The 24,020-nt window shown below is 41.3% G+C and overlaps 1 protein-coding gene across 2 annotated transcripts; it reads left to right on the top strand.

The window, feature by feature from the left end:
• Positions 1 to 10,514: 10,514 nt before the first annotated feature.
• Positions 10,515 to 14,295, top strand: tob1a (transducer of ERBB2, 1a). Of its 2 annotated transcripts, none has more exons than XM_040052933.1 (2): positions 10,515 to 10,792; positions 12,037 to 14,295. In XM_040052933.1, the coding sequence occupies exon 2, from the start codon at positions 12,264 to 12,266 to the stop codon at positions 13,281 to 13,283; it is 1,020 nt and encodes a 339-aa protein (XP_039908867.1). In that variant the 5' UTR covers positions 10,515 to 10,792; positions 12,037 to 12,263; the 3' UTR covers positions 13,284 to 14,295. The 2 variants fall into 2 exon arrangements, with proteins under 2 accessions (XP_039908867.1, XP_039908859.1); XM_040052925.1 differs by having other exon boundaries at positions 10,515 to 10,788.
• The last annotated feature ends 9,725 nt before the right edge of the window (positions 14,296 to 24,020 follow it).

Genomic DNA, 24,020 nt, shown 5'->3' on the forward strand with positions numbered 1-24,020 from the left:
TTTAGGATTCTGGCCAAGTGTGCTGTGTGTGCTCTCCCTTGTGATCCAAGTGTAAGAAAAGCGAGAGCCCTAGATTTGATAAATTATGCGCAATAAAGGATGGTGTTCAAAAACACAATATTGCAAGACTAATCTCAGGAAATGTCACTGTGTGGCTATGCCCAACGTTCTGTTCTGCTCTACTAACCTTTCCATATCTGCAACTAGCACTTAAGTTGGCCACCCTTGAATAGCAGGGTAAAACCAGCCCTGTCACATGCTAGTGTTAATACAGACTCACCTGTAGCGAGCCTTTAAACACAATAGCTGTGTTGATGTAACTCCTGAATGCCATTCACTTTCCTTCCTGTCCTGCAGACAGTAATTGCAGCTGTTCTCCTGTCGCTGCTGGGAATCTGCGGGTGGTAGTTTGAAATTGCCTCTAAATGTCTGACATCAGTGGGGATGATGGGAATTGACAATTATATGATAAGCCTTCCAGAGGACTCCTGATTTGTTGTTTTGAAGATTTTGCCCAGCATGGTTCATTCACAAGTCCAGGAACAAGAGAATTGTAGCACCTCAGGATAAATGGGGAAAAAAACATTTGATGTAGAGTTCAGGGAACCTTGTAAAAGAAAAAAAAGTGTAAACTAACAGGTATGTTTTTTGTGGTGTTTGGAAGGAACATTTTGAAAAAAGTGAAGATGAGACATTTGGGGTCTCTTACAGACTGGGGAGGTCGGAAAGAGTCGCAGCTGGTGAATGAGTCTTTGTTTGCCTTTGAATGGACAGATGATGCTTCCCGACCTCCACAGAAGCCAACAGTTGTCCAGAGATATCATAACTGGCACCATTATGTCAAAAAAGATTTGCGCGTGTGTGTTTGTGACTCCATATGTGTGTGTCAGCCAAAGGTCAGGGCGAGAGGGACAGTTTGCTGTGCTACATACATGCTTGACTCGAAGTGGGGCTGGTGGAGGCAGGGACGCCATATGCATCATATGCTTTCGCTGGTGATCAAAGGGAGCTTGTAAATGATACGGCAAGTGGTGCACATACTCTGGTCTCTGAAGTAAATTTCAGATGACTGGTGCAAATTTCAGAGTGTGAAGTGTAGCAGCTGGGTGCTTCCTTTTAGTGGGCGCAGGAAGATTTATGATAGCCAGAGTATTGTAGAAGGATTGTTTGGTTTGCACTTTGAATTGGGAGGAAACAAAAAGGAGAGGATAAAACAGATAGAGGGCTATTTCTGAATTCTGTGCCTTAGGGGTAGTGGCGTTTTTAGAAACTTTATTAGCTACAATATGGGATACGACTGGTTCACAACATACAGATACTGTTTTCTTTTTTGCTCACAAAATAGTGCAGCTGCAGTTGAAGATAAGTGGGGGAAATGGAAAGTGGTTTCACAGCTGAAAGCCTGTTTTCAGCATTTGAGGAGTTTACTGGCCTATAGCATATTTGAAAAAAGTTACATAAAGTCTTTTGCGCCGAGTCTGACAGCTGCCTGGAGTGATGTCACTTGACTGAGCGCTGGATGTGGAGTTAGAAGTGACCCTGAGCTGCTTTCTGAACAAACTTTTGTTATACTGTAGGTGGGCAACACAGGCATCAATCAGGCTTTCACAAAAAACCAATGTGAGGCATAAAAAAACGACCCAGTTCTGCTGCCTTGCTGTGAGCGTGATTATGTCATACAGTTGCATTGCTTAATTTTGCTGTGGAGTGTCCCTTTAACTCAGGTTAATGGTGTGTATCATAAAAACAATGAATTGTAATTACTAATGGAGATATGAGAAAATTCATCACCCAGTGGAAACGACTGAAATCCACAGTTTTTTTGCTACTCTATCGCCATTATGTATAAACATCCACCCACCCACCCACACACACAAGCACACGCGCACACACAGATCCATTAGATGATTCATCTGAGCTGCTGTCAATTACTATCTATGCTGTTTGCCTGCTTTCTGATTTGCATTCATGGCCAGTCGGTTTGCCATCTGATATTTGTTCACCTCGTTGACTCCACAGGACAGAAGCTAAATAAAGGAAAGGTTAATGTGCTGTACTCATTTTAAGTATGCATCAGGCTCTCTGTGATACCGTATCTGTTCCCAAAACAGGTACAACCAATAGCTGCTGGGAGTCACACGCTGTTGCCACAGTTGTGTTTCCATGTTACTGTGCTTAGGTGTGACGCATTGATAAGGGGGCAGGAGATCTTAAACCCACACACACACACACACACACACACACACACACACACACACACACACACACTGCACTGTTCCAAGAGACAAGAGATGTCTGGTAATGCCGAGGAACACCAGCAGAGATTATGTGCTGTAAAATGTGTGTGTCTGCTCCAGCCAGATGTACCCTGGGGCAAAGTATTTGCAAGTCATCAGCTGAAGATAAAGTAAAGAGTTATATACCCAGAGCTGTGCTTATCTGTTACATCTCCTTCAAGTCATAATCCTTCTGGGAAAGAAAAAATATTGTGAATAATTTATGAGTTTTATTCATTATGAGAATTTGATACAACATAATTTTGATACGGTAGCGTTCAAAGGCTTGAGTCAAAGCAAAAAGCTGAAACAGGACCTCAGAGATGCATCTGGGCCTACAGTTGATTCATCGACTCTCCATTGAAGCCTCATTAAAATGCTCTCAGTGGAAGGATCAAGAAGGGGTTCTTAAAGACAGGAAATGGGGAGAAAAGGTGGAGGTATGCCAACCTACACAAGAACTTGAAGTATGGAGTCATAAATCCAACTTTGAAACTTTTGGTTCAAATCATAGTCAGTATGTATGGACGAGGTGTAGGACCAACTGCAAAACACGGTGTCATGGTTTGACGGGATTACACAGTGCCGTCAGATTTTGATCCACCGTAAAATAACGTGAAGAAAGCATCTGCCTTGCAGTGGATTCACAAGGATCTAAAACACACATCTAAAGCTACTGTTTCATTTCTGAAGAAGAACAGGGTGAAGGTGATTGAAATGCCAAGTTTGTCTCCTGATCTGAACCCTAATCCAACACCTGTGGGCAATTCTGAAGCGACAAGTTGAGCATCACTCTCCATCCAGCATCCAGGCTCTAAAAGAGGTTATTCTTGAAGAATGGATAAAGATAGATGTCGCAATATATCGCCAACTTGTTCATTCCATGCCTAAAAGACTTGGTGTTGTCCTTGAAAATCACAGTGTTAATACAAAATACTAGATGTAGTAGTTTTTGTTGCGGGGTGTATTCGTTTTCGCTTCAACCAATTTGAGTAAAACTGAAGACTTTGTGATCTAAGTTATATTATTAACCTTAATTTCATGTTATGGAGTTAAACAAGTGTTCAATAAAACTCAGCCTTGTGAAAATGTTGGAAACTGTTCTTTTGTTCATTGAGCTACTGATTAAATTTCTACTTTTTAAAGGGGTTGTACTCATTTATGCTGAGCACTGTACCTCTATCAGTCATGGATTGGCCTCTGCAGAGCCAAGACCTCCGCATTATTGAAGCAGTGTGGGATCATCTTGACAGAAAACTGAACAAAAGGCAGCCGACTTTCAAAGGAAGAGTTTTGAATGTCCTTCGAGACCATTCTTGAAGACTACTTAAAGAAATGACAAGAAAAAAACTTGCCTATATAAAGTTCAGGCTGTGTTTAAGAATAAAGGTTATCATACCAAATATTGACTTCCAAGCTTGTTAGATTTGCTCTGTTTTTGCTTTAAACTGTATTTTGTGTATATATAAACACACACAACTACACACACCTCCCCATATATTGAGGGAGAGCGAAAGAGAAGGCAAAAACTGATTTTGTACAATTCTAACAAGGTAGCATGGTGTTAAAACCTATATGTTACTATATACCAGTTATTGTAAATAACAGCGTAACTGTTTTTTATGTACTTTTACACAATTATATTCAAGAGAATAAAATAATCGTTACAATAAATTTGGATGTTGTGATTGCCCCGGGACTTACCCTGCAGAATTGCATGTCTGACTCAGGACATTCGCCTGTCTTTAACCTGCCAGCTTCTTAGTACAAAGTCCGTGTGATTACTCCAATTGTGCTGATGTGACGTTCACCACTGATGAGTTTGTGTCATATGTGCTGCTTCCTTCACGCCCTGCTCTGGCAGTTTGCTCTCCTGTGCCATATGAAGATTTTCTAATGGTGAGAATGCGTTTGAAGCGAACTATTTCCTGCAGCACGCTACATTTGAGAAAGTCAACTGTGGAAAAGACCCTGACCTAATCCTCCCAAAATAGTCCCAAGTTCATGTGTCAAAACAGCTTAAGTTAACCACTGCTGTATCAGGCTGTTGTCTCATCCCAGCCGGTTCAGATGACTTTAGGGTAAAGCAGAGGCATACTGTCCCCATTCTTATCACTCCGTTTCGAAGAATTAGTTACTGTGGCAACACCCAAGACCAAAAACATGCTGAAGATGCGGCTGCTGGTTTGGAATATAAAGCCAAACAACATCTCTAATCTTTGTGGATAAAAATTATATCGAATCTAACTTGCGACTTTATTGAATTTATAAATAAATTTTCACCTAATTAAACACACGCCACAGCTTCCAAACACCATCCCACCACTAGCAGCACACATGCACACAAACTCAGTTTCTCATTTATATTTGCTTATTTTGAAGTTCACTTGCCCTCGAATGACTGGTTCAGAAAAACACGTTTTTCTTAAGCAGACGTTAACGTTTCCTCAGCGTTACTGAATAAACAGCCACGCTAAAATGCAGTCTGTAAAAGCAAAGGAATGTCCCGTTATTCTCGGATCAGGCTTTGATTAAGCTAAGAAGTCATTCAGATCACCAAAGAACTGCTGGAATCGCATGGAAGCAGTGCAAAGTTTAAGCACATTTTACTGTCTTTTGAGTAAGGGGAACACATCGAGGCTGCTCTGGTCTGATGCAACGTCACAGGCTAAACAGCGCAGGGCGTCCTTTTGTTATTGAATGGTTTCGTTTGTATAAGATGAGCTGCAGGATCTAATTTGCCCCCTGTGACAGGCTGGATGATTACATGTTGAATAATTTAATACAATAGCCAGAAAATTTCAAGATAATATGGGTGTTTCTTAAGCTGTCAAACCACAATCTCATTTTAAAAGCAGATGAGATAGCTACCGGTGTGTGGCTTCATCATTAGTTACAACATGCACACACAGACACACACACACGACTGGTGTGATGAGAAATGTATTGACGTGTGTGCGTATTTCTGATGGAGACGCAGATTCAACAAAGTTTTTTTCCGCAGCCACGAACACAGTGGAGCCTCCCCCCTCCATCCCTTTGTTAAAGACAACAACAGTGGGATTGTTATTCCCTCTCATTTTTTCATTCATCCTCATTCCTCTTCCTCTGTTGTCTGCCTCTATCTTTCCTCTCATCTATCAGGCCCACGTCTGCAGAGACAGCTCCTGCTGTTTACTTTTAATTTCTCTCCATGAATCCTAATTGCACGGCGTGTCACGGAGGGTCAGCTCTAATAGGAATTATGATAAGTGCATCAGAGTCTGCAGCCGCTGAATCTACCTTGAATAGGCTTACAGGATTGTCTGCGGAGGCCTCAATGCTGATGACTTGAGTTTTTGAAAATAAAATGGAGCTGAAGCTTTTAAATGGCTTTCATCCATTCATTCTTGTTCTCTTATTCACGTATCCACTTTCTGAACTTATCTGTCCTCTCATCTTTCTTGCTCACTTTCTGTGACACTCATCCTTCCTCCACACGGTCATAACCGTCTCCTCTTTTATGCATCTTTCTTCATATCCTCCCAGCTGTCCTTTATACCTCCCTATTTCCCCTTTTCTTTCCTCTCTCACACCTCCACACTCCTTTAACCCTAGACGCTATTAATTCCCCAACACCCCAAGAGTCACGCTGAGCACTAAAATGCGTCTTGAGTAACCCAATCGGAAATAACAGCTCTATATACAGGTGCGAACGTACTCAGAGAGGCTTTGCCACCGCATTCCTGAAGGGACATTTGGAGGTGGTCAGTGACACATGGGGCCACAAATATAATAATAATGTCAATGCAAATGAGTCCCTGTCCAAACTGAAGGACTGAAAAGTCCAAACATGCCAGACAGTTTTTAGACCAAAAGGCAGATAGGGGGTAGATGTTAGTCTGGTTTGTGAGTTTTCATGCATTGTTTTTACAGTCTGCTTACTGTGCAGGCACATTAACTCCAGTCAGGGGTACACTAAAGAGTGCTCTGACACACTGCAGTATCTCCCAAAATGAATCCCAAACTAGATCTATTAAAATGTAATAAAAATATTACAGGCAGAATGAAGGGAGGCGAGGAAAAGATTTTCCCATTATCACTTTTAGAACCGTGAATGCAGGAAGGTTCCTGGTGTTAACATAAAAAAAGATGTGACAATATTAACAGAATAACAGTCACAAGATGAACGTTTAGAATAACTTATGCTTGTTATGAAAAGCAAACAGAATCATTAAAAATATATGGTGGGCTGAAGATAGTGTCTATATCTAATCCAGGCTTGTCGTTGAAGAAGAACATGTGCAGAGAATTTAACAACTCAGTAAAATCATTCGTTGATTTTAGAAATATTACAAATTTAGGATCTACAGGCTGTGTCTGTCATCCTGTCGGCTACACATTTGCACTTTTTGCCAAGCTGTGGCATTGAGCCACTGTAAATTATTGATAACGCATTGTTCTCTTTTTAAACTAACAAGCTGCAGAGCGTCTACCCAGCTCTATTTGTTTACTATTTAGATTGCCAACTTGGAGCGCATCCACTTCCTGCTGTTTGACTCATGTGGAGTATGTACAAGACCACACAGGGGACCTTCCACCCCTCCTTTCAGATCCTGTGCACACTGTGAGCAACTGTGTTGCCATCCAAATGGATGATTAGTGAGAGAGAAGAGTGCAGAAAAGTAATAATATATATTAACTAGCAACATAATCTACCACAAAAAGTGATGAACCTTGTCACTGTATAAATGAATCAGAATTTCCTCTGCACTTTTTTTTCATATCTTCCATTAGCCATCCATGTCTCATTACTAAATTGATTCTCCACGAGGCAAACGGGGTGTCACTTGATCATATGAGGGAATTTATGTGCAAAGAGACCCAGCATGCATGTTCTGTTGAGTTGACACAGAGCTATCGCATTGATTGATTATCTTCCTCCTTCTCTTTTCCCCCTTGTAAATCAGCCAAAATCAATAGAAATACAGGGTGAAGATAGTTAGCTTTAAAAAGCCCTCACACGAGGAACCATCCCTGGGAAATATCAGTCTGGGGTGGTTCAGCTGAAGGTACTGACCTGCTCATTGTGTGTGTGTGTGTGTGTGTGTGTGTGTGTGTGTGTGTGTGTGTGTGTGTGTGTGTGTGTGTGTGTGTGAATGTGTGTTTTCTATTTAGTCCAAGTTAAAGCTGAAGCACGTTCTTTTTTCTGAGCAGCGCTACAAGGTCAAAGTAAAATAAATGAATGTAAAGCAGCAGCTCGGCACGAAAACAGAGAAACAGAGAAGCGACAGCAAACTTCAGCTATAAAAACATAAAATATATACATAACAGTCCAGACAAATATGTATCTTTTATTTCCTTTTTTCTGCCGTTTTACAGAGCTGTATTAAGATGCTTTTTAAACCCCCCCACTCTATGCAGATGGCACATAGATCTATTGATGTTGTCCCAGCGGTCCGCTCCTGGATGAATTATGTAACAGCCTCTGTGGATTTTAAAGGCGGCTGTGCGGGAGAGAAAAGCGTTTACGTCGATGTCGTGACAACTCACAACACAACCTCTGTATTTACACATACCGTGCCGTGTAAATCCTCAGTGCGTATGCACACAGCGTGACTCATAGTCGAGCCACTGATGCATGATGTTTAATGGACAGCCACAGCTGAAAGGCTGCCACAGAGACTGGCTGACACTGCCATGAAACACTGATGTAAACACTCAGAAACAGATCTCAGTGAGATTTATATTTATGTAGATTAAATATGTCGAATGAATGAAAAGTGTAGCTTTAGCTTGTCCTGTTTAATGTGGATGTACTTATTGTGTTCTATCATCTTACCAGACATATAAGAGACATAGCTGCCCCTCGCTGAGCCTGGCTCTACCAACAGTTTCTTCCTGTTAAAAGGGAGTTTTTCCTTCCCGTTGTTCCCAAGTGTTTGCTCATAGGCAGTTGTTTGACTGTTGTTGTTTTCTCTGTATTATTATATTGTATCTACCTTAAAAAGATAGAAAGAGGGATAAAAGGAAAGGAAGGCGGGGAGGCAGACAGGGAAGCAGCAGTGTGTGAGAAATCCTCCTCCACTTATGTGTCTGTTTGTTTGTGTCACTGCACTATAAAAGTAGACCTTAAATAAACACAAAGCAAATGGTTATTTAATCACAGCCCTTAAGTTCCTCGTTGCTAAGAGGATAATGCCTTTTACATTATTGCACATTATTGGACTGTCTTTTTTTCCCATTTCTTATCGCTTATTACTTTGAACAAACCATTCAGAGGAAAGCAGAAGTGGATTATTATGGTCTGTAGTCACTTCACACCAGGGGCTTGTGTTTTTCTGTTAAAGGACAGCAGTGAAGGATGGGCAACACTGTGTTGTCTTCTGGTGCTAGAGGAATGTTAGGTTAAGGCCTTGTTGTAAATACTTAAAAGATGCCCTTCAGTTTGCTGAGAAATGGCTTAGTAAACTTTAAAATACCCTTTTCTCCTTTCTTGTTGCAAAGTTCCACAGGAAGGTCAGCTTAAGCCCTGATGAGCTGGATTTCCATACAACAAGGCAACTGAGCTGCAGCGTTTGCTAAATTACTCACGTAACTGCCTATATTCTCATTTCTGTGGCACAAAGTTAGACTGGACACTGTTTTCAGGGGAGAACTAGAAATCTTCATGTGACAGAAGCAGCAGTGAGTGGCAGATACACTGGACTCCAATGATTAGAGGATTACGCTCTAAGACAATATAGCAGTCTTAACGTGCCTGATTATAGCTGCTGACCTTGCTCTGTCAGCTGATGCCTTTTATTGCCACTCCAAACATCACAAGGGCACAAATTGTGTACACATTAGTGGGGAGAAAAGGACAGGAGCCATACACAATATAAACACCATACCATAAAAAGGAGCCCCAGCAGAATGGCTATATGGAAGTGATTCTGGAGGACATGTGACACCGAGATCTTTACAGTGAAAACAGCCCACAAGGCTTGCTGCAAAACACAGTGCTGCTGGCTGGCAGTCCATTCACTCACCCGCCCACTTCCACTTTAAGATAGATGGTGAATCTGAATCTGCTGGGCAATGTCAAATCGTATAATCCCCCCTCTATTTCAGCCACCCCTGCCTCATCTGTCATGTCTTGTTCCCTAAAGCACTTTCCACGGAGCCCTGTTTGCTCGCATTTACAGCTCACATCAAGCACATGACTCCGCTTGGGAAACATAAGAATGTCCACTCTGTCAGACTTTTTTTTTTAATAAAAAGCACTGCTGCCATGGTAAATAAGGCGACCTATCTATCTATCTATGCGACCTCAAAGTTGTCTGCAAAGTAAATTAATCAGGATAACGGCTTTATTTCCGTTTCACATAACACCATTAATCATGAGGAGAAAGCACGTTTTCCTTATTGTGGTTTTAAAGGCTTTTAAAGCCCCGGCGACTCTTCCTTTCTTGAGCAGATACCTGTGTGTGTGCCGGTTCACTTTAAATTGGGCAACAGCGTGCGTTCAGCCGAGCGATGACGTGCGCAGCCTACATCAGCACCTTGGATACGGGTACACCATTCACAGTATGGTTCCTGCCCCATTTTAGACCAATCAGCGCTTGTGTTTTCTAGATAGCATGCAGCACAACCCACACTGCTTGCCAGCTGTATCGTTCCGCTGTGGGGAATCTCCTCTCAGGCGTTATACATTTATCACAGATCCTGCAGCTTTTCGTGGCAGGTTAAAAAAAAAAAAAAGGGGGGGGGGGGGGTCTTTGTGACTATTCTGTGACGAAATGCAGGCGCAAATTATTTTAAGGCCCCTTTTTCTGGTATCAACATGGCACAGAGCTGTTAGTCTTAAATATTATCTGATTGCGACGATTAAAACCTGCTGGGTGGGTTATTATAAAATATTTACTTCCCGGAAGTGCCACAGTTTCACCTTTATGTTTGTTTCAAGTCAACTCGATCTCTTTACATAATACTGCTAGTGAATAACATTAATTAGGACTTTTGCCTTTTGCTGTCAGCACAGACCTAGGCTATCTCTGACGCAAACTCCTCATCACAGGCGTCTCTCTCATCTCACAGGACAGTTTGTCTGAGTTTGACAGCGCCGATCAGCCAATCAGTGCTCGCCTCGGGCGTCACGAAGAGGGCGGGACTCCCGCCGCGGACCAATCGCAGGCGCTTGCATTGTTTTGACCTCTGGAACCGCATCACCGCCTACCTCGTGCCCATGGCGGAGGAAAGCTATAAATACGAGCAACGTCGTATCACAAGAGGACGAAGTTGCGAAACTCCCGAGAAAGGTGGGAGCTACTCTGCAAGCCTGCTGAAAGAGGAGAGCTAAAAAACAAAAAACCGAAAAATAACCTTAAAAAAACTGTAAACGCCAATCCTCCAAAAATCTACGTGTACTGGAAGACTTTTTTGTAACGCTGATAATTTATTATATGTGAAGAAAGTATTTATACTTTTTTTCCTATTTGCACTAACTAACGGTACTTCAGAACTACTGAGAATCTTTATTTTTTACAAAAAAGTAAGTACTCCAGCTCTCTTGTTTCTGCTAATGTGTGTGTCGCTGTCTTTATTATTGCTCTTAGTCGTACTGTAGCTCTATTCATACTTAACTATAAGCTGATCTGCTGCGTCAGTTCACGAAGTTAGGGAGGGGTGTATATAGGCTGTGTGTGCTCTTTTTTTCTCTATTCTTATGTAAGCACATAGCGATACCTCCACATAGACTCGAAATGAGTCCGATGTGGTGTTGAATTTTCATTGCAGCCTGTTATTATTATTATTATTTTTTTTTATTGTATCGCCTTTTTCTAGTGGTGTCAGTACAGTCTGTTCCTGTGCGCTGCAGTTTCTGCAATATTATGCCTTTCTTACTGTAACACCAGCCAAGACCTGTAGCTACAACTGCGACCAATCTTTATTAGTGAGGTGTAGACACTGCAGATTTTTGGGTGTTTTTTTTTTCCAGTGTGGGCTACTATATAGGCTGACTCCCTATAAACCCTCTCTGTCTAGCTCTTCTCGGTAGAAGAGGGCTATTTCTGTGCTGCCTGCATCCAGCCTTCGTTTCAGTAAATGTTTAATGGCTAAATCCTTTCGCAAAAATCGCAAGACATGGGCGCAGACAGGTTGTTCGGCGACACTGCTTCGACTAATCTGTGCCGTATGCATACCATACCAACCCAGTAGCACGGTTATAAGCCTGAAATCCAACCGGATCGTTTCTTTGCCAACTTATCCACCATTAGGTATTATCTACAAAGCAGTCACTAAGTCAAGCTTACCCTTTTTGGATAATGAAATGCGGTAACCCCGCAGTAGTTTTCCTGTCTCCTGCTGTAAGGAGGATATCTAGAAGCCTATTATGTAATAGGATTCTCAGTCCTAGTGTGAGGTTAATGTGCATGATGCCTACTTCTTGACATTTAGATGCAGGGTTGACAACAGTATAGCCCAGCTGTAGTGCCTCTTCTGTTTATTTATATCAATATATTCATATTATTAGAATATATTCTGTATATTCCTCTTTTCTGGTTTATTTTACCTTTAAGATCCTGCTTTGGTTGGCCATTTTATGGCTTACAGCCTACATATTTATGAGCTCAAATGGTCACAGTACAACATACCTGCTTTAAAAACAAATGCTTAATAATTAAAGCACCCTCCTCCCTTCGTTTTAGCTGTGTAGCCATACTGCATGATCATTCCAAATATATTTTCATGTACTTATACATGTGTTTTGTCCCTCCCCCACTTTTAATTCTTGCAGGAAAAAATATCACACCCTGTGGAAGGACACCACTTACACAAAACCAGCACTTCTGATTTTGATTTTTTTTCCCAACCTGTTTCATCCAAGTTCTGGTTACTTTTGCCATCCCGACTGGAGAGAGCAGCTGTGCTGCCAAACACGGATAAACAAAGCAGACCCAGTGGATACGTTCAAGGTCAGACACAAATAATCTTGTTGCATCGGGTAAACTTCAGCAGTTAGCTATGCAGCTTGAAATCCAAGTAGCCCTCAACTTCATCATCTCATACCTGTATAACAAGCTGCCCAGGCGGCGAGTCAACATTTTTGGCGAGGAGCTGGAGCGGCAGCTGAAGCAGAAATATGAAGGACACTGGTACCCGGACAAGCCATACAAAGGTTCAGGATTCAGATGCATCCACGTTGGGGAGAAGGTTGACCCCGTGGTGGAGAAGGCAGCCAAAGAGAGTGGGCTGGACATTGAAGATGTCCGCAACAACCTTCCCCAGGACCTCAGTGTGTGGATTGACCCCTATGAGGTGTCCTACCAGATTGGGGAGAAGGGGCCCGTCAAAGTGTTGTACGTCGACGACAGCAACGAAAGTGGAAGTAGCAATGTGGGACTTGATTTGGACAAAGAGATCAAGAACAGTTTCAATCCAGACGCGCAGGTCTTCATGCCCATCAATGAGCCTGTGAATGGCGCCTCCCCGGGTTCCAGCTCGCCCTCCCCACCCTTTGGCCACTCGGCAGCAGTAAGCCCCACCTTTATGCCCCGCTCCACGCAGCCTTTAACCTTCACAACAGCCACCTTTGCTGCCACCAAGTTTGGCTCCACTAAGATGAAGAGCAGTGGACGCAACAATGGCGGCAGTGGTGCTGGGAACAAGGTGGCACGTACCTCTCCCACCAACCTGGGCCTGAATGTGAACAGTCTCCTGAAACAGAAAGCCATCTCCACCTCCATGCACTCTCTGTACGGGTTAGGCCTCGGCGCGCCGCAGCAGCAGCACCAGAAGCCCTCGGCACTCTCCCCCAATGCCAAGGAATTTGTGTTCCCCAGCCTGCAGGGCCAGGGCAGCCAGAGTGCTCTTTTCCCCAGCGACAGCTCGCTCAGCCTCAGCCCGCTGCAGTACAGCAATGCCTTTGATATGTTTGCGGCCTACGGTGGCCTTAATGACAAGTCGCTTATGGATGGCTTGAATTTCAGCTTGAGCAACATGCAGTATTCTAACCAGCAATTCCAGCCAGTTATGGCCAACTAGTACACGTGAAGGTACTACTTAAGCTACTACTTCATACAGAAACGACCAGAGATAATGTGATGGGGGAAACAAACACAAATGCACATTTCAAAACAGAAATAAAAAAAAAAAAAAAAAAAAAAAAGTAAACAAGAACAGAATGTCAAGTATAAAAGGAAAAAGTGACTTGTCACCTGTAAGATCTTTGTTACGAGTCTAAGAGCATGAGCCCGAGGGTGAATTATTTTGCCCCCTTGAGTTATACCTTTTTCTTTTCCTTAATGAAGCTTGTAGTACAAAATGTCCAAGCTTGGTTACCTAAACTTCAACATGCATCATTGTTATTTCTTTTGCCAACCAAGCACAAAATATTTTTTTTATGTGACTGTTTTAAAAAATATATATATACATATGAAAAGACAAAAAAGAGAAAAAAAACAACACAAGTCATGGCCTCTTTTCAGTATTTAAACATAACTGGACATCGCCAATTATTTTTTGTTTTGTTTTTTTCAAGAGATTGGCATAAATAAGTGGGATTTCCTGGTCTTTTTCTAATTGTATAATTTAATTTAGTACAGAGTTTGTAAAATATCAGAGTATCTATTGTTTCTACGACATGGTATTGCATTTATATCTTTTTACTACTCCAGTGATCTGTGATGGCTGCAGCAACTTTATGTTTTCTTTTTTATTGAAATAAAAAATGAATTTATCATTTTAAAAAAAAATGTAAAAAAATTGACTATCCTAAAGATTGTGTACAGAATATTCCGTAGTGGTGGGATATAAGAATATTTGCTTTCTTTCTTTTTTTTTTTCAAAAAAAATACATGAGAGTTGTATTTTCTGTTAAGAGTTTAAAAGATTTTTGCTATATCATGGACAAAATGTAATCGTATATTAATTTTGTACCTACATTGTGCAATACTTGATAAAAACAAACGGTATAACAAAGTATTCAGAGTCAGTGTCTTACATGTTAAGAGAGACTGATGGTTTATTAAGTTTGTATTAAAAAGCTTGAAAATAATTGCCCTGGTTCACTTTGTCGTTGGTCTTTGTGGTTCAGTTGGTGAAGGCGAGTGCACTGAAGTCACTGGTGCGTAGCCGTGTCATTAGCGAGCATGAATAGTGCTTTTAAGTTAGAGATTGCAGGTTTCGTGTCTACAACATAGTTTCAGGAACAAAGTTGCTCTTACACATGACATTTCAAAACACATTGTTTTATTTCCTCTGCCTGTAACGCAGATATGCCAGTACACAAGCAACACTGCTAGCTCTTGGCACTTTTTTCTTTTTTCACGCCTTGCAGGCTTGGGCCAAGTGCCATTGCACACACGTTTAATGCGAGTGTGACTCTATCTACCCTGATAACCTCCTGAACCTAAGCTTAGGCTCACATTTAAGTCGAGGCAGGATAAACCAGTCAACTGGATTCTGAGGTGTACTCTGCACAGCGTGGATAGAAGGCAGAAGAACCTTGGATACGATAAAAATGCCCACTTGTAGATTAGAGAAATGATGTGGCATATTTTGTGGTTCAAGTGAAAAAGCAGAACTGCATAATCAGTGTGATGAGGCAGACATCAGTCATCACTTTAACTGTGTAAACTGAAAAACCGAGTGAAAGATATGTTCGTTATTTACGTTTTACCCAGTGTCTCCAAGGATGTGGGCTGTTAATGGGTGCTTTTGGTGCAGGGCAAAAACATTTTATGTAAATGGACATATTAAGACAGAACAAGTGGACTGAAGCCCAGAAACCTCTAAAAAATATAAGGTAACTCAAGTCTTTGGATTCTCAGCTCATTTTGCAGTTTTGAATTTGAATTTAGTTTGGTAATGTCAAACTAGGAAAGGCAATCGGATGATACCCCCACATAAATTAGAATATTTACAACGATGGATGTATAATTATAGAAAAAAACCCTGATGTCTAGGACTAAAAAATGCATCAGATTTAAGGACCAGTGCCTGGGTTGCCATTACTGAGAGCTGTGTCACTGCTGTTTGTTCTGATGAGAGGTTGCTGAACTGTATCATGCCAGCACCGACCCTGCTGACATATCTTTGTCCCTTTGGGGCTGCCTCATCATTGCTTGTCTGTCTGCATGTCCCCTGATACACTCGGGGCTTGATAGGCAGTGCAAAGTTCAGCGTGTGTGTTGGTTTATCTCGGCCGCTGATACAGGCTCTGGTGGGAGTGTGTTTATCTTGGTACGTGACACGGTGTTTGTGCACAAGTGTTGGGTCATTCTCAAAAATACTGGGGTGGGGGCTGGGAGTCGGAGCTCCTGCAACAGAGGCAGAAAGGAGGCGTTAGTGATATCAGCTCCCTCTTTATCCAGGATTTGTCATGGTATACAAAGCATGAGTCACTGTAATGTGTGTGGTTGAGATCAGAGATGTCCAGTAGCTGGAATGAAAGGGAAAGGTGCGCTAATGCCAGTCAGTAGTTATTTTCTGCTACTTGTTTAAATTAGGTTTGCTATTTCTGCAAATACATGCAATCATAAATACAATCTCACAAGTGATGTTTAGTTTGTTAATGATTACTAATAATCATATCATGAATGCTGACATGCACAAAGGCAGTCAGTTTACCATTTTAAAGCACAGTTATATCTCTTATACAATATGCACACGATTGGCCGTTGTCAGTAAATAGATGGACCACTGAACTGACTGATGTTACAGCTCTAGATTAAATTATTTCTCACATTTGATTCTAAAAATCAATGTCGAAGTCATTCCTTCTAAGACAAACATACTTCCTAGACTTTCATGATGTACATTTGTTGCTTCTTACTTATCATTTGATTACAAGTTGTAAATGGATTAATTTGATTGAAGAGCTCAGACAGAAAAGTCTAAGTCCATCTGACGTGTTTTGTTTTTAATAAGCGTTGTTTTTCTTTTAATCAGGCTCCTATGTTATGTTAACTGTAAATGTAACTTAAATTAATTTATTGGCTTTTAACAAATTGGATATTCTTTTGCAGTCCATGCCTCTACCGCAAAAGATGCAACTGTTAACACTGGAAATCATTAGAGCAGAAATTAAAGCGAAACACTGAAAAAGCTGTTGAGCAAAATCCACAAGATGACATCATAGTTCATTGCTAAGTGACAGCACAAAAAATAAATGATAAACTGATAAAAAAAATAATAAGTACACTATGATCAATGTACTTCAGTGTATCAGTAACTATAAAACCTGTTGTCACGTCAAGTAAGTTAAGATACGAAGTCGGGCATGAAGCTGGCAAACAGCATTACAATAGCAGTCTGAGCAAACTGATAAATCCAAGCTGACCTGGTTGAACGTCACATGATATGAGTTGTGTCTTCTGATTAGTGGTGCTTTGGCTTTTGCCGACAGAAGGTAGTGCCATTTCAAGTTTTATTTGCCAAAAACTCTTGTTTTGGAAGAGGTTCACTGTGGGATTTAGGGATATTTGAAGCTCGTATGAGATTTTTGACGACGGCTTTTACATCCGAACTCTTCAGTTTGCTTACTTAAATTTATGTTTTGTAAAGCAACATCAGATATTTAGTTGTTCTTAACCTGATCTACAAGCTAAACTCAAGGATGGTGGAAAACAGAAGGGAAGACCGACCAAAGACAGCATGAGGGACTGTAATATATTTTACCAACCAAGGGAAAATCCAAATGAGAGTGAGACTGGGATCAGAATATAACAAAGACACAAAGAGAGAGACGAGCTATGTGCTGGAAGCAGTGCGACAGTGAAATGTTGCCAGCACTGCTATTGATTCAAACCCAGTGCCAAGCTCACCTCTCAGAACCCCCCACCTGCTTGTCATAAAAACAGGTGGAGTTCAGCCCAGCTTGTGGTCCCCTCCACGAGACGGTGATGTGGGGGAGCAGTTAATGGCTTTTCAGTCCAACTCCTCTCCCCGTCTATTTCTGGAAGCATGCTAGAGCTGATTGAGCAATGATAAGCTGGAAGGAATTGCGCTTTCCCCCCTGAACATCTCTTCACTACGCCTTATCTGTATCTCAGGAAAACAAAGCATATCAGCCCGACATAGAAGAATGTAACCAGAAGAATGCACGATGTTGTTTTTGTCTTCACCGAGCAGTTGCTAAGTTTAAAATGAAATAAAATGTTTTAGAGGTGAGAAAAAAGTATGAAATGTTATTCTTTTATAGCTTCACGTTCAAATCTAGAATGAAATTTAAAATCCTTCCCCTTGAGTAATCAGGCCTCATCTTATCTGAAAGACCTCATTTTACCCCAGTGGAGCACTTTTCTCTCCAACTGCTGGCTTTCTTGTGGTTCCCAGGATATTTAAACTTACAAAGGGAGGCACAACCAGCTCCCAGTTTAGATTCTGGAGACAGACGCCACCTCTACCTCTCTGATCTCTACCGACCCTGAAGAACGGCAATCACTTTGTGTTTTTACACCACTCTGCATCTAATTCATTAGTCATTATTAATCTCTGGCTCTAGTTTGTTTTTGGCCTGGTTTCCCCACCTCACTCCAAACCGGTCTTGGCTGGTGGCCACTTCTCAAAACGTGATTCTGCGAGAGGTTTCTTCCTGTTAAAAGAGAGTTTTTCCTTCCCACTGTCACCAAGTGCTTGCTCAGAGGGGGTTGTTTGATTGTGAGGGTTTTCTTTGTATTACTATAGGTGCGGGTCTTTACATTTCATTAAAAAGCACCTTGAGGCAACTACTGTGTTGTGATATGAATAAAACTGAAATCAAATTCATTTTAGTACAGAGAAAGGGACATTTGTTGAGTCATTTAGCAGGTGATATCTAAGTATTGGAAGCACAGTTGCCTTCAAAGACATTTGGGCTGTTTTTAGTGGGCAGACAAAAGCAGTTTACATTTTTTTCTAATGTATTCTTGTGCTACACTAACACACTGCACAGACGCCCTTTAGCTATTTCAAACAGCCACAGTTTTAGCGTGGTTAATGTACTGTATATAGTATACATGCCTTTTTAGGAATTGCATGAGCTGTTTCCATTGCATCTGGCATCATGAGTGACAGATACATTGTGCACACGCTGCCACATACACACACACTGTGAGCTATATTTAGACTTTCTGATGCATAGTGGGCTGTCCGGTTTGTGTTGTACGTTGCAGATCTCCTCAGCACACACTCACACACCCAGCCGTTTAAACTGCAACTGCTCTTATCTGCAAAAGGAGAGCATAAACAAACCACAGTCCTCTGCCTCGGCCTCTCCTCCCTCTCCACACCTCTCCGGGTGACATACTTCAGTTTCCCTGGTAGTTTATCGCGACACTCCCGTACCTGCCAACGGGTCACACCGATATTTTGGAAGTAAAATTTGGAACAGAACTCTCGCTTGCAAAGTTACTAAGTTACCCGCATACTAATCTCTGGCAAATATGTAAACAACTTGTAAGGTCAACAGGTCGTCGCCTGCCCCAGACAAGCTTCTGCTATTGGGTTAAACTCTCCAAAAGATGATTTTAGAAATTTGGCAGCTTTGCAGTGTCGAAGCAACACGACTCAACATCGACCTGATTAATCGCCGTGGTGCAATTTGTGGTGATGGTGAGGAAAAGGTAGTATGGGGGGCTGGTGGACACCAGCTATCCGTCACTTCCTGGTGTGTGTGTCTGTGTGCTGGAGTGAAAGACGCAGAGAGAGAGGAGCAAAGGAATCTTCTGCTGTCTCTACAAGGCCCGAGGCTCAGAAGAGGATGATTTGTAGCCAGGAGAGATGCCAAGGCATGCGGGGAAGGAAGGGAGATGGAGAGGAAAATCACACTCGTAGCAACAAAGCATGACAACAACCCAGAGAAATACAAAAGAAACACACACCTTCTTTATGAAATGTGAAGAATAGAGAGCTACCAAAAAGGTCAGCTATAGAAATGAAAGTCTTTTCCACAATATTCCTGTGATGTTTTTCCTCATGCCACCAGCATTTTTGATCTTTATAAATACACTGCATGTCTGGTGATGTCTCACATTCATTTCTGCATTCATACAAAGTGTGTTTAATCCACTCTACCTATAGTGTCTTTCCCACTGCTGAGAAAATAGCGCTTTAAACAGCTCTCCTGTCTGCTTAAAGTCAGGCTGGATTTATCTGACTCGTGCTTTGAAGACTTTCATGAATAATATTTGCACATATTAATGAAAGAAACAGCTGGCCAGCTTTTGACTTCAAGTCATGAGATGCACACTTTGTTCCCTTACCTTCGTATGTTTGTGCAGCAGTAGAGTGTTTTTGTCAACAGCTTTAATGTAGGCTCAAGTTCTCAAAGGAAACCTTTTTCCCCTCTCCTGCCTGTCCTCATGTGTGAGTCTGGGATTACACCCATGTGGATCAGTGGGACAGAAAGTCAAAACACGCAGAGGAAAAAGACATCTCTGTAGCATTTGCTGGCAGTGGCAGAGAGCAGTAATTGTGAATGGACCCTTCTATGTCAGTTTTATGCCTTCGAGAAGGGCTTCCACTAAAACCAAAATCGTGTTTAGGGCTGCGAGGGTTGCACTGCTTTCCTCTAAAACGTATTTCAAGACCATTAAACCAGCAATCAGTCTGTGTGTCTGCCATTTGTAAACAGGCGGTTTCTAAGGGGAAGGTTTTGTCAGTTGTTTACAAAGAGATGGCAGGAGCTGAGATCACCATTACTATGGGAACCTGTTCGGGCATCACCAAGAAATGCCTCCACAGCTGGATCAACGCTTACTGACTCACGGCTAAGGAATTTCAACCATCCTTCTAATACGGCTGCCAGGGACACTCACGTGCAGGCCCGAACACAAACTTTCCTGCATCACTTTCTACGGCAAACGTCTGCAGTCCAGTAAATTAAAAAAATGCAAAAAGAGAATAGCAAGAAAAGATGGTGGATTAAATGAGTCAAACTGAGTCTCATTTTAGCCATTTATAACAGGAATATTTACATTTTTGTCAGGAGTGGACACTGTAGCCACAAGTGGGAACTGTGAGACAATAGTAAATAAAATGTGGTGTACATGTAGTACAGGTCGAGAGTATTTCTAAATCAGTGACCTCATTCAGTTACACATATACAATTGTTGGCCATTTTATTAGGAACACCTTGCTAGTACTGGGTTGAACCATGTTTTTCCTTCCGAACTTTGTGGCACAGATTCAACAAGGAGCTGGAAACATTCCTCAGATATTACTGCACTTGTGATTTTCCCGAGGGTGTGCTTTCCCATGCTTTCTGTACTTTCTGAGTTGCAGAAGGTTTGTTACTGGACCAGCTCTCCATCATAGTGCTATTGACTCACATATGTCCAAACTGTATACTGGCTTTTCACGGCAGCTAGTTTCAAAGTTCACCACCATTGAAAAGACATTGTTATCCCTTTTATTATTATCATTATTATTATTTTAATTATTATTAGCATTTTAGATGTGGTATCACCTCCCCCAGTGGTGTCTGCGGTATTGCTCAGATTGGGCAATGGTCTGAGGAATGTACCACACACCTGTTAACCAACAGCCCAGTATCGCTGAAATGAAGGCAGACTTGAGTTTCCTGCACTAAACCTACTTCCTTTTGCACTGTTGATGGTAAAGTCACAAGATGTTGAAATAATCCAAAAAAAAGTGTACACGTCAGAAAACAGGTGTGAACACCTGCTTAAGTCCAAATATGCTTGTTATACTTTATACCAGTCTGAGAAAACTTTGCTACTTTGTAATTTGCATTTACTTTATAATATGGGATCCGGTCGTTAAGTGATGACGTGACGAATCCTACTTCCGGGCCTAAAGTAGTCTGCGTTTAATATGGCTTTTGTGTTGTTAACATGTTTAATGTTTTGTATTTTCTTCTATTTAATCTCAAAAAGCTCCTAAAACTGTCAGTGATCACTGTTGACCTCCCTCAGCTTTTATTACCGCTAATCCTTTATTTAAGCTCAGTTTTTAAAACCTTAGGATGTAACTACAGCCCAGCCCATGCAGCAGTATATGAATGACTAACCTCGTATTGTGGATGGATTATCTCAGTTGTTCTCCTGGCTGAAGTTTGGTCCTTTTACAGCACCCTGCCATGTGATTACATTTGTTCCTGACCACCGAGAACACTCACGTTAACTTTTATCGAGTGGAAAAAAAGTTAGCTTATAGTTTATATTATGCTAACATAGCTGTGTCGCTAGCGGTCACGTAGCACATCATTATATACCAGCTAGCCAAACTTCAGTAACCCTACAAACGTCACTGCTGTTTAGTTTTCTGTCTTCATTTATGTTGGAAGTGATAACAGAGCTGTACGTTTGAATTTGTTTCCAAAACCCCGCAGTCAGGACATGCTATATTGTATTTAGATAGAAGCTAGCGAGCTAACTCCCTGCTAACTTCTAACTCTGTTAAATGTCATAAATTCCATTTACATGGATGCCTCGATGTTAAACTCAATTGTTACACCTGGTAGAGCAGAACGCTAATCATTTTATTAAAGATGAAAGACTTTAGACAGTTCTTCAACTCTCAGTAATGCCACAGTGATCGTTTGATATTTGGACCTGCAGCGGAGTTTAGGCCCAGACACGGCTAGTGACGTCAGACTTAACGACCGGATTAGATCCTACCTATTATTTAAATGACTTAAATTGAGAAGTTAGTTTATAAGTAGATAAAATTAATGCTTCATCTATTTTATTTATCATTCTCAGTTAAAAGTTCATCAAGACAAAGTCACATTACAGACTTTGTAACGCGTAAAACTGGACCATATGAAGAGCCTGTGAATGTAGGATTATTAGTGCTATGTGATATTGCAAACCCAATACCAAGTTAATGCAGGGCCAGTATTGCCAATATCGATACCAATAGTTTTAAATCTATAAAGTTTATTTGGGGTATAACAGTGTGTCATGGTTTAGGAGATGAATCATCATCAGTTTGCATATTCTGTACATATTTTAATGATCACTAAATCACTGTGATTTCCCCTTTCTTTCCTTTTTTTATACCTGGAATTTACATGTTTCTGTCTCTAAAGCACTTTGGTCACATTGATCCAATACCAGCATCAGCATTGGAATCAAAGGATTATTTCGATCCTCGGAAATCAGAGTTAGAAATTGTTGTCATGTTGTTTCAGTGTTTAACTGGTGGCTAAAAGATAAAAAGTTAAAGTTGTGATATTAAATTAAAAAAGAAAACAGAGATCAGTTTCTTTAATTGCTTTAGAAATATTGTTCCCAGTCCTTTAATCGGCATCTGAAATTAACTGCATTGTGTAATGTTGTGTAGTTGTGTAAGACATGCAGGCTTATTAAACTAATACAAACTGTCAGGTATCATCCAAGGCTATTTACCGGGGCTTCATCATTTGTCACACGATAAAACGGTGTATAACACAAACAAATAGAGAGGAGTCATTTACTCTGCAATCCATTTTGGGCAGAGGGCATATCTGAAATAATGGTTAAATTAATCGCTCTGTGTGGGTGACTACAAATTCATATTCTCTCTGCAATTAAGATCCACATGAAACCTGGATAAACATATGCTTCTTACCCTATTTCTGAGGTATTTTACTGCAAGCCCTCTCCTCCAATGAATTGCTGTGTTCACGGTTTCTTACCAATAATTGGCATGAAACTCCAGGCCCCTGGGGTGAAAATTAAAAGTTTTATGTTCATCTTCACGAAAAATCAATACAAATGTATATATCTAAGTATCTAAATCTTTATTTCCACTCTAGCTGCACAATAATCAGCTGACTGAACTCTCTCCCCGACTTTCTCTTCCCCGAACTCTTGCATTAACCAGTCAAATCTGCCTAACCTTTAGCCGGTATGGCAATCCAAGTCTTATTAGCAAACAATAGATTACCCAACCCTGAAACAAGCCACACCGCATAAATTCTGCACGGCTTGTTTTGGTCAAGCAACACAGGTGGACTAAATGATGTCACTTCTCTCCCACACAGAACAAAGATGCTAGAGGGTACTCTTTATGTGTAGGCCCACTTCATAACATGTGTGTGTGTGTGTCTCGGTGTGTGTGGGGGAGAGGTGTTGATGGGCCCTCGGTGGGTGGCGTTGCATAAGAACATTAGTGCTGAAGCAAGGTTTGATGGAAAATTAGGAGGGGGAAGGGAGGGACCATCATTTGATGTCTCTCTGTCTCGCCTATCCACCCATTCTCTCTGTGTCTGTCTCACACAGGACAGCACACACACACATGGACTAAGCCCAGCATGCACCGGTGTCTGTCTGAGTCAGCTGCGTGGATCATGGTTTGTAGAAATATGCCCACTGAGCAACTGCAACAAGTAAACACATGATTATACCGGGCTAACATCACCGATCAAACAGACAAGCAGAAAAAGACGCGGACGCGTAGCAAAAAGTAAACTAGAAAAAAGCAGGTACTCTGGCTCTAGTGGACACGGAAAACTTGCTCTGTTTAAAGACAGTGCAACTTATATCAATAGCGTTTGCCCTCTCTTCTCCATCAGCATTTAAACATCCAAACATGTCTCATAATTATTTATATTTCTAAATATTTTGTCAGCTTGAGAATGAGAAGCACCTCAGAAGGGTCAGTTTGATTTCATGATGCCATAAAGTGGACAAAGTACAAGCCCAGTGATGTGGATCTTATTATTGCCATTCTTTTGTTATTACAGCAAACTGCATTGCATTGCAACTTTATTTTAATAGGCTCCATAAATGGCGTTGTTGTCAGTGTGCGAAGAAGTTAACACGTCAGTGACATTTAATAACCTTTTAAGTT

This window comes from Simochromis diagramma, unplaced genomic scaffold (assembly GCF_900408965.1).
Source record: "Simochromis diagramma unplaced genomic scaffold, fSimDia1.1 OVJJ01000321.1, whole genome shotgun sequence".
Taxonomy (NCBI): domain Eukaryota; kingdom Metazoa; phylum Chordata; class Actinopteri; order Cichliformes; family Cichlidae; genus Simochromis; species Simochromis diagramma.

Bases quoted from the DNA above. Each gene is read 5' to 3' on its own strand.
- tob1a (XM_040052933.1), top strand. From the start codon at position 12,264: ATGCAGCTTGAAATCCAAGTAGCCCTCAACTTCATCATCTCATACCTG.